General features: G+C 38.4%; 1 protein-coding gene across 1 annotated transcript; it reads right to left on the reverse strand.

Annotated features, from left to right (window-relative positions):
* Window positions 1–1,337: 1,337 nt before the first annotated feature.
* Window positions 1,338–2,309, reverse strand: Or12d3 (olfactory receptor family 12 subfamily D member 3). The gene has a single exon (XM_006998346.1). The coding sequence runs from the start codon at window positions 2,307–2,309 to the stop codon at window positions 1,338–1,340; it is 972 nt and encodes a 323-aa protein (XP_006998408.1).
* Between the last annotated feature and the right edge of the window lie 9,894 nt (window positions 2,310–12,203).

Below are 12,203 nucleotides of genomic sequence, written 5' to 3' on the forward strand. Positions count from 1 at the left end.
TGGAGGGAAATTTATTAGCACTTAAAAGGAAACCCCAGGGCAGGCAAACAGCAAATCTCACAGCTGCCAGGAAGGAAGGAAGGAAGGAAGGGAGCGAGAGGGAGAGAGGGGGGAAAGAACTAGAGAAGTGAAGAAACAAAAGCCGTGTTACTTGAGATAAGGCAATACAAATGTCTGCCTTACTTATTTAGGCATACCTGGGCTCTAGCCAGCATCCAAAAGAAAAAACCTAAAGAGCAGAAAGAGAAATCGTTACACCTTTCTGAACCAGCAGTCAGAAAGGTGAGCAGTCTCATGGAGGGCTAGGCTAGGCTCTAGGGACTGCACTAGTGATCAGGAATTCTGAGAAGGAAAAGCACATTATCTTTTCACCTTCCTAGGGTTAGTCCCCAGCCAGGTTCTTAACCAGCCCCACTGGATTAAGCCTTAAGGGAGCAAGGTAGGAGATGCCTCTGCCCACAAGTAGATTCCATTCTTACAGTACCACCCTGCTGTCTTGGTATGCTCAGCATATGTCATTTAACATTAGTTTCCAGCTCTGCCTCTGTTGATACAGTGATAGATTTCTTCCTTTGTGCCGTTGAATAGTTTTCCTTTGTTTCAGGGAAGACTCATGAACTCAGAAAAATGTTATACTCATGATTTTAGTTTATCATAGACAAGGATACACTTAGAGCTGGTAAAAAAAAAAAAAAAGGACAGAAGGAAAGTTCTGTGAGGTCCTCAAGGTGTACAACCCTTCCAAACACTGATGTTCAAACATGTGGACCTTACCTTGGTATTATGTTCCTACTAAGACTTCCTTACATAGCTTCATTTTTTTTTTTTGCCTCATAACTGAATTTAATCTCTAAACTTCCTCACTAAAGAATCAAGCTATTGTCACCAAATCCCCAGATTCCTAATCATATAATCTTTTTGTTATAAACAAACTCCCACCTGAGGTTTGCTTGGAGTCTATCATAAAACTTATTGTGAACATAAACTCAGGCGTGAGCCAGATGGCCCATGAATTACTAAGACACTTAAGGTTTTTGCAGCTATCTTCCAGGAACCTTTGGCAAAGACCAGACAAGTTGTCTAATATATCAATAACCTGGTGTCATCTCTCTCAGTCCCTCCTGCTTTCCTTTAGATTTCCACATCACTTAATTACCCTGGTATATGTGCTATGGATATTGTGAAACCCCCTTGACACATTAAAATTCTTATTTTAATATACTATAAATTGTTCTGTTTATTCCCATGTCATTTGAACTTCCTATTTTGCCTGAAATCCTCAAGAATCCTGAGAGAGGGAGAAAAGTTAACTCCCCATTTATTAGAGTGAAATGTCTTCATGTACATTGGTCTCTTCCATGTACCTGGTGGTCTTTAAACAGCTTCTTCCCAAAGATCTTCTTCAGAGCCAGCATCACCTCCTTGTTCCTAAGGGTATATATCAGTGGGTTCAGCACTGGGGTGACTGCACTATAGATGATGGCCACCATCCGATCCTCACTCATGGAGGAGGCTGATGCAGAGGCAGGGCGGATATATGTGAAGCCAACAGGTCCATAGAAGAGACAAACCACCATAAAGTGGGAGGTGCAAGTGGACAGAGCCTTCCTTAGCATTCTGCAGGACTGGTTCTTAAAAAGAAGAAAGGCAATGATGTAGAAATAGGAGAGGAGTGTAAGGAGGAAGGCCCCCATGGATATGCTGCCTGTAACAGCAGAAAGAAGCCACTGGTTCAGCACTGTGTTGCCACAGGCCACTTCTAAGAGGGGCTTGACATCACAGAAGAAGTGACTGAGTTTATGAGAGTGGCAAAAGTTCAAGTGAGCAGTCATGACAGAGTGCATCAGAGCGTAGAAGAAGCTGGTGATCCAGGCCATAGCTGCCAACAGGATGCACAACTGAGGATTCATGATAGCAGTGTATCGGAGCGGGCTGCAGATAGCCACAAAACGGTCAAAGGCCATCACGGCCAGCAAGATGGCCTCTGTGCTTCCCAGAAAGTGGAAGAAATGTAGCTGGGTGATGCAGCCAAGGAAAGATATGATTCTGTGCCTGGAGATGAGGTTGATGAGAACCTTGGGAAGAGTCACTGAAGAGTAACAAATATCCAGGCAGGAAAGGTTTCCTAGGAAGAAGTACATAGGGGAGTGAAGTCTTCTCTCCAAAATGATGATCATTAATATCACTCCATTTCCAACCAAATTCAGCAAGTAAATGATTAAGAACATCACAAAAAAGATGGGCTGCAGCTCTTGAACACTGGTCAGACCTAGCAAGAGGAACTCATCTGCTGAAGTGGCATTCTCCATCACTAAGGGAAAATATAAGGAAAGCAATGTGTTGTATTTTCTGAATTTAAAATATTACTCTGTAGGGACTAAGTGTGAAAAATAAGCTGACTCTATGGAGGAACCTAGGGTGAGCTACTGTGAAAAGAATATTTAGGAGTCATGACTATTTTACTTACAACAAAGATAGAGATCAGTATATATGATAAATTCTGAACCTGTGAAAATGTGTGTGACTAATAAGAGAAGCATGTTAAGACTAAACCAGATCTAGATAAGGGCACTTTTTACAGTATCCGACCATAACCCCATACATTGTATCATAATCAAGGTTTAGACCTGTTGAAAGCACATAGACTAAGGGTGTACTTGTTTATCTTGCGGTTTAAGTTCTGACAATCATACAGACATGGCCCAGTGGAAATTTCTCCACTTCTGAAACCCAAACACTCAACAAGGGATCTCCTCTGACCACCTAAATCTTCAGTGTGATAAAAGGAAGATTGTGAGTTTGAGGCCAGCCTGGGCTACAATGTGAGACCATGTTTCAAGAGAGGGAGAGAGAAAAAGAAATAGAAAGGGACAAGGTGACAGAAATTATAGGGACAGGGAGCAGAAGAGAGAGCCCACAAACTTCAAATATCTTGTAAGTAAAGAAAAAGCAGAATAATTTGCATCACAGGATTGCAGCACAGCTGTAGGGCTCTGAGTGTAGCTGAGAAAACCTCCAAATATTAAGATTTTAGCAGTATGGCAACACACCATTTCCAGCCCAGGAGAGTACCCCACAGCGAGATTTTGTTGAGAGGAGGGAAGCTAGCACAAAGAAGACAAAGTACAACATTGAACACCAAGGGTGAAGAGAAGGGCAGAGTAAATTAAGAACAAAGGATGAGAAGGCAGAACAGAAAGACTATGCAAAGACATACACACAGGAAGTAGGTCTTTTTCGGGGAGGTAGGAGCACTGCAGGAAGGGTAAGGTTTTAGCTCTGAGCTCTGACCTCTCGGCTTTCTCTTTTATATTGGTTCTGTATTTCTTATTTTAATAAGACGGTTGGTTATATCTACATCTGACGCACAACGTTCATGTTACAAATTCATGAAAAAGCTGTTTGCCTGTGACCTTGTGAGCCCCAGCTCAGGCCCAAGCTACACTCAGCCGGTTGTGGTGGCACACGCCGGTAGGATTTGCTGAAGGAGACAGAGGCAGTAGGTTCCCGAGTTTGAGGCCTGCCTAGGAGGCTTGGGAGAAGCTTTGGCCTGGACTGAGCCACAAACAGTGGTGGGACCATGGAAGCAGTGGCTACTGCTCCACGTTGCCAGCTCCTTCTCATTGTGTTGGTGACTGCAGTGATGCTGCTACCTGGGATGAAGGGTTTACTGCTGCTGGTTCAGAGAAGAATTGCCAGGACCATTGTGTTACAAGAAAGCATCGGCAAAGGTCAGTTTGGAAAAGTTTGGCAAGACAAATGGTGGGGAAAAATTGTTGTGAAGATTTTCTGTTCTAGGGAAGAATGTTCAGGGTTCCGAGAGACAGACATTTATCAGACTGTGGTTGCTCCAAACCACAGAGGAGGCACAAAAAAAAAAAAAAAATCTGCATGGAACCATGACCACACCCAACAGCAACTTTGAAATCTTCAAAAGGACTATGGTAAAGCCATTAAGCTGATTAACACCACGGAAAAATCTGCTTTGGACTACAAACTGCTTAGGACAATTTTGAGATGGCTAGCTGAGATGATCCAGCCTGACAGACTACTTGAACAAAGACTTGAAACAAGCCCTGAACTTTCCTTTTATGCAGAGACTGGACAAATGATACAGGACTTGACAATTAACCTATTTTTTTTTCTTTTCAAGATTCCCTAAAGATATCTTCACCCCTAGAAAGAAAAAAGAAAAAGAGAATAAGATATGAGATAGATCATTTAATCTACTATGAGAAAAAAGATAAAGAAATAATAGGATAAATAGGTAGATCACTGAATCTACACTGAAGAAAAAGGGGAAGATATAAAAATGACAAAAGGTAGACTACTGAATGTATTATGAAAAGAAAAAAGAGAGAATATGGATATGATAAGATAAAAAGGGAGATTGTGGAATCTACTTTTAAAAAGGAACTACTTGTTTTAAATAAGATAAGTAATGAAAATTTTTTGGTCTGAGTTTATCAGATGTTACTGGACTGATCATTGTTTATATATATAATGGAGTTTTTATCTGAATCTGTCAAATGTTAATGGACTAGACATCATTAATGTAATTTTTGGCTATATATATATTGTATATACTTATTGGATAGTTTTTCTTGTATTAATTATAAGCTTTCTTTAATTTTAGACAAAAAGAGAGGAAATGTGGTGGTATTGTGTTCCCCAAACTTATCTGGAGTCAGAGAACAAAAAAGCCACTCGTTAGGCAGTGATAGCACATGCCTTTAATCCTAGCAATCCAGAGGCAGAAATCCATCTGGGATCTCTTTGAGTTCAAGGCCAGATTGGAAACAGCCAGGCATAGTGACTCATGCCTTTAATCCCAGAAAGCGAGCCTTTAATCCTAAGGAGTGATGGTAGAAAGCAGAAAGGTATATAAGGCGTGAGGACCAGAAACTAGAAGCATTTGGCTGGTTAAGCTTCAGGCTTTTGAGTAGCAGTTCAGCTGAGAGCCATTGGGATGAGGACACAGAAGCTTCCAGTTTGAGGAAACAAGACCAGCTGAGAAGTTGACCAGGTGAGGTTAGCTGTGGATTGTTCTCTGACCTTCCAGTTCACCCCAATATCTGGCTCCGGGTTTGATTTTATCAATAAGAACTTTTAAGATTCCTGCTACACAAAGGAAACTGCCATTTGAGAAAGAAAACAACCACACAGACTCAACAAACAGAAGGGAGAGCCCTTGGATGGAGTTGAGGCATTGGTAAAGGAATTTGGCACCATAGGAAGAGTCTCTGATAGTTAGTGATCCAGAATATCAGAATGCAATACAGACTCCCAGTAAATAGCTTTAAATACTAAAAGAATGAAGAATAAGCAGTCAAATCTACAATCAGGAGATGTTCTAATATACCTCTCTATACAACTGATTACATAACTAGACATGAAAATCTGAACAACATAACTTCCACATTTGTTTAATACATGTAAAGCACTGAGCTCAAAAGTAAGTCATGATATTGCTCAGGCACATTGAACATTTACTGAGTCAAGCATAGACTGAGTCTATCTTAAAGCTGGAGGCTTAAACCAAGCTATCTTGGTTGTTTTTATTTCAGAAAGCTGAACTATTCAAACATTGCTTTGAAACTGAAGAAAATAAGATGGAAATAATAAATAGGAATTTTACAATAAAAAGCAAACATACAATATAGAAAATTCAACAAAGATTAATCTACTATTTAAAAAGATTATGAAAATGATGAACTCCATCAGAATCAGAAAATTATAAGGAAGGAAATCTAAAAAGCTTACAAAACGCTTCAAACTAAGCAACATCACTTAAATATTCCATATATAAAAGGAGAAACCCAAATAGAAACTAGAAAATACGTTCGTTGATTAGGAAAATGAGACATATCAAAATTTTATTATGTAGTGAAACAGTAAACCTTTAATTCTTATATAAGAAAGAGATAAATATTGAAAAACCACAGAGAAATAATAAACATTAGAGGAGATGGACATGCTAATTACCATGTCTGGATCATTATAAAATAACATACATATCAAAACATCACACTGGGCCTGGGTGTGGTGGCCCACGCCTTTAATTCCAGTATTTAGGAGGCAGGGGCAAGTGGGTCTCTGTGAATTCAAGCCCAGACTGGTCTACATAACAAGTTCCAGCCCACAACATAGTCAGGCCCTACCTCAAAAAAGAAATCTCACATTGCAGTCATGAATATGCACAATTATGCCTTAATAAAAACAAAACAAAAATTTTAACTATATAAATTTTCACTTCCTAAAGTTAATAAGTAAATGAATGAATGCTAGAAACTTGAAATAAAATAAGCCAGGTTAAACCTGAAGAAAAGATGGAAATAATAAAAATAGAAATTTTACAATAAAAAAATGAACAACAGAGAAAATTAAACAAAGATAACATTTTAAAAGGCTATGGAAATGATGAACTCCACCAGATGTATGTTACCAACTTAAAAGACAGTCTCTGCAGATATGATCAATGTTAAGAATACGGAAAACAAATCAATCAAATATCAACAAACACAGTGTCATGTAAAAAAAAAAAAAAAGAATTTACGACCACAGTTGCACTGTAGTCCCTTCCAAACTTCAGCTTTTTCCTCAGTAAAATGAAGATGTATAACATAGTCACATAAAATCTTACACATCAATGTTTATAGAATATTCATTTATGAAAAACAAAAACTCAGAGGGCAAAAGTCCTCCAATGAATGAATAGCAAAGCAAACTGTATATACCAGAGAAAACAATTCTGCATAACAGGAATGAACAAACTGGATGTAATGCCTCATGTCTGCAGTCCCAGCACTTGAGAGGCAGGAAAGGAGGACTGCCGTAAGTTCCAGTCCAGTCTGGGCTATATAGTGAAACTGTCTTTTAAAGCCAAAAATAATTACAAGGAAAGAATGAACAGTTCAATGAAATCTCTTAATGTTAGACTCTCCCAAGAGGTTTTACACTCTGGTTTTGTGTTTATGTAGCATGTTTTTAAGTGGATAGTATTTAGAAACTGAGAACAGATAAGTAGTTCCCAACTTTGCAGAATGAGGTGTAAAAAGGGGAAGATGTGTGGATGTGAACATAAAAAGAATAACAACTGATCCCCATAGTGAGGACATTATTCTGTATTTTAAGTGCAGTGCTAGCTGTGGGGACACACAGAGAACTTTTGAAGGAGTAAACACAAACAGAATGGGTGAGTGCAAAGATGGCTGGGTGATCACTATACTGATGAATTGCAGCATCTCAATAACCTGGCTGTGACCCTCTGTTTTAATTGGTTACCTCTGGAAGAATGGAGTACAGGAACACAGCATTTCTGCATTGTTTAAAGTCATAACTGCATGTTATAAAGATTACAGTTAGGATTGTAGCTCACATGTTTGACAACATCAAAATATTTACAAACAAATTTATTTTTTGAGGATGCTTAAATAGGAATTTGTCATGGTGAAATTTTGTATTATTTATATGAAGATAAATTTTCAATTCCATAAGAACTGAAATATTTTAATCAAATACAGTATTTTTACAATTTACCTGCACATGTCCCTCAGCATGTTAAAAATTATATATTATACCATTAAGTTCATTTGACCATTTTAAACACAAGTGAATTAAAAGAATCCAAATACCCAAAACTATGACCAAATTATTACATTTATAAAAGGAAATTTAGTATGTAGAATTTAAATAAATATGTGTATATAAATATGCTCAAAAATAAAGCTTAACCGCCAGATAAACTCAAAAAAATGTAAAAATCATACACACACACACACACACACACACACACACATATATATATATGTATATATATGTATATGTATATATATCCATATATATTTCCAGGTACATATACATACAGATGCACACATAGGGACATACATCCTGAATTCCAGGATGATTTGTTGAATGACAAAAATCAAGATTCAGTACAAGGTGATCAATGTGCTGAGATTTCTCATTGAATCTTTTGTGGATAGTCAGTCCCTCTGAACATACCAGAAGAAGCCAATAACAGTCATGACCTCTTGGAAAAGGTCCCGGATAGCAAGTATACAAAGGTACAGAGAATGCACTCCTTTTGGAACCTTTTTTCTTTTGTTAAATATTTACACATAGCATACTTAAAATATAAATAAAATCATTTGTTTAAAAATAGGAAGGGGAAACTGTTCAAGACAAAGTGGTAAAATAGAGACATGGACTGAGAATACACAATTTTTAGTTCACTTACTCCGTTCAAGAACTTTGAGATTTGGAGTGAGTCATGGTCTATACTTTGCAATCTATGAAAGAGAGATTACTTCTGCACACCTCTTTCTCTCAAGAGCAATAAACCAAAAGGCATAAAGTAGAAATTTCACCAATTCTGTAGTCAGTTATTCTTATAAGTATAGATTCATATTTGTCTCCTTTACCACAGCATAATGTCATTGAAGATTTTAGTTATAGTATATTCTTTCAAATTTTTGCAATTCCTACACCATATAAAAATTGAATGGAATTAAATTAGTCAATGTGTTTTAGTCACAAATTGCTATCATGTGACTATTAGAATAAACAATGTTCCTAATGCATTTACTAGTAAATATAAAATACATATAGAGTCTTGGAATGATATTATTCCCATTCCTATGAAACTCACCATGATGACCTAGAAGACCCCGCAACACCTTCCTCCTCTTGACTTGTGCATCTCTGTCTGCTCTTCAACTTCCTGCCTCAACAACACTGACCTCCAAGTAAGCACCAGTTCTTCACTGGGGTGAATGTTCTCACACTTGATAAATCTGCATGGATAATTCCCTCATCTTTTCTAGGTCTTCATCTTAAACTGTGTTTTTCATGCTACCTCATGTGAATAATGCACACAGAGACACACAAATACAAACACACACACACACACACACACACACACACACACACACACACACACACACATCGTTGCCTTTCCCTGCTCTGTTGATAAATGGAATGCATATTAATTTGATGTGTTGCATCTTACTTATCTTCAACTTAAATGCAAGTTCTAGAAAGAAACAAAATGTTTTCTCTTTTCTTTAATACTGTAACCCTAGCATCCAAAGCAATACCTAACATTTTACCTGCCCTCTGTGCACTTACTTACTTACAGGTTCACTAACAGCTTAATATTAACTATTCAGTGTTCATTGACAAACCTCATGAGGTCTTATTTACCTTTTATAACAGTTTGCATCTGCACTTTATCAACAGATTCCCCTAACTGTTATGCTAAACTGAACATTGGAGCACATCGGAGCAACACATCAGAGCATGAGTGATTTATGTCTTGGATTAAGTAAATAGCTTTAGCAAGGGAAGGACAGTTGTTTTCGCATTTCGTTGTCTGGCTAACCTGTTTGGATTAGTTAGCATCAGAAGCAGTGTGAAAATTTCATTACATGATAAATGAGTCAACACAGGCAGCAAGAAGATGCCTTCCATGGACACATACATAGGAGAAATATTCTAAATGTAACTGTTGATGTCGGGGAATTTCAAAAAAAACATGTACAGAGCAAAAGGACATAATAACTAACACACATGGTCAAGGATTTGGGGCTACACACATGAAATAATGTAAGACGTACATCCTACTATAGTTCACAAATTATTTTCATTTTTTCTGAAATAGAATCATCCCTCTTCCACTAAAAACACTCCTACAGTCATCTGTTTGTTTAACACCAAATACAACCTACCTTGTTGCCAACACTGAAATGGAACCTGCTTCTCTGATGAGCACTGATGTTGACAGACACTAAGAGATTAATCCTCATTCTTACATGCACACACATGCCCACCTCCACCCCCAGATCTACTAAAGTCACACAGACTGACATATACTTACAACATATCATATGCTTGATCACACAGCCTACCCTGAGATCTGAACACCCCCATCCCCACCATGTGTGCATGCCAAAAAAAATCTATAAACAAATTAGAAAAATAAAAGACTTCCAGATACTGACTTGTACAGTGAACCTACTCAGTTTATACTGAAATTTTCACAAACTGTAGTAAAAGCTGACCCCCAGTTGCCCTTACTCACCCATTGCTGTGGTCTGAACTTCCTTTCATCAGAAAGAAAAAAAATGACCCTAACAGTCCATGTGAAGGCACATTCCCCATAAGTCAAGCTCTGAGGAGGTAGAGGATCAAGTGTTCAAAGAGTTCACCTGGGCTCCATAGTGGTTTTCAGACAAGCTTGTGCTATATGACAACTTGTCTAAGAAAGGAAGGGAGAGAGGGAAGGAGTAAGGGGAGGAGGAAAAGAGAGAGAAATAGAAAGAGGAGGGAATGAAGAATATTTCTGCCAATATTACATTTGCCCAGTAGTCCAAGCTGTTGTACATACTTTAGAATGGATATAAGAACTTATTTATAAAAACAGTACTAAATCTCAGCAGACCTCACCTTTTATTCTGACAGTGAAAACCAGGATGAACCCTCTCATACTTCCCCAGCAGTGTCTTGGGCATTAATATCTTGGGGTCGTCTCTCCAAGGATTCATTCTGTCCAAATTCCTTTTCCCATAAGTATTAATTTATTCCTTTTCTTTTTGTTCTAGTCAAACAGTTCCATTGATGTTAAAAGTAATAAAATTTTGGTAAAATGCTTTGCCAATTATGACGGAGAAAAGAGTGGCAATAATACCAAAGATGAGGTGGTACCACCACATTCCCTGTGAAATCTAACAACTAGTGAATGCAAAAAGTCATGAAATTTAGAGTAATATACTGCAAATTAAAATTCCTCACTTTAAACTGAGTTCTGCAAACACTGTTGATCATTTACAGTCAAACACAGAAGACTGAGCAATGGGAGTGTTTGGCTAACTTGTGGGGATTGGTGTTTATATAAACACTTGGCAGAAGTGGCAACTGGACCTATTGAAATACTGCAAGCCATCTAATAAATTCATTTGTGAAATTGTGATTAATATCATTTCTGAGTGTAAATAGAGTAATAATATAACTTGTGTCAATTCATCAAACATCACTAAAATCAACTTTAGATTCATTTTAATGTTATCCTTGTTTTCTCTGCCTCCCAGCACTATTTTCCCTGCAGTGCAGCCAAGCTTGCCAACAGTGTTAATCAATCTGTATTCAAGTCAGTTTCCTGTCCCTGCATTGACTCCAGAGACTCTCACTTGGATCGCCAGTAGAAAGGGAGGACTTTAAAGCTTGCAGATATGAAAAACTCAGGGGCTTCTACTTTTGATGACCAAAAGGTTTGACTGCAAGACCTCTTTGAAGATTTCCCACCAGAGCACCAAAGAACATGCTAGAGAAACAGAGGTCCTCCTTTCCAGTGTGTTTACTGATCAGATTGCAGACCTCCCATCTTAAACTATGATTTGCAGAGTTGAAGGCTCTGCTGGTGGAATCAACAAGTTCTGCTCTCTTTCTCCCCCATGTCTCTCTCTCTCTCTCCCTGTCCCTCTCCCTCTCTCCCTCCCTCCCTCCGTTCCTTCCTTCCTTCTTCCCTCCCTCCCTCTCTTTTTCCCCTCTGTGCTTCCCTCTCTTCTCATCTCATATAACCCACTATGGTATTTGTAGTAGACTTTCTTTTGGGGCTGCCACCCAGCTCCCAAATAAGATGTAAAGACTTATTCTTAGTTACAAATGCTGGGCCTTAGCTCAGACCTGCCCCCAGCCAGCTTCTCTAACCTGAATTAACCTGTTTCTCTTTATCTATGTTCTGCCTTGGGGCTTTTTACCTTTCTTTCCTTCTGTATGTATTACTTTCCTGCCTCTTCCCTGTCTGGCTGGTATCTTCCTCTCTTTCTCCTTTTCTTCCCTCCTACCAAGCCTAGATTCTTCCTATTTATTCTGTCTGCCAGCCCAGCCCATCCCTTCTCTGCCTAGCTCTTGGCTGTTCAGCTCTTTCCTAAACCAATCAGGTGCCTCAGGCAAGCAACACCTCTTTACATAATTAAACAAATGCAACATAAACAAATGTAACACATCTTCACATCATTAAAGTAATATTTCACAACATAAATAAATGTAACACATCTTTGCCTATTTAAACAAATATTCCACAACAGATATTGAACTCCTTATGGAACTGGAAACAACCTTGAACTCCTTCCAAGGCCCCTGTCTCTACCTCCTGGGGTTGGGTTTCAGGTGTGTGCCTCCAAATGTGGCCTTAACAGTTTTAA

Source organism: Peromyscus maniculatus, chromosome 21 (genome assembly GCF_049852395.1).
Source record: "Peromyscus maniculatus bairdii isolate BWxNUB_F1_BW_parent chromosome 21, HU_Pman_BW_mat_3.1, whole genome shotgun sequence".
NCBI classification, from domain to species: domain Eukaryota; kingdom Metazoa; phylum Chordata; class Mammalia; order Rodentia; family Cricetidae; genus Peromyscus; species Peromyscus maniculatus.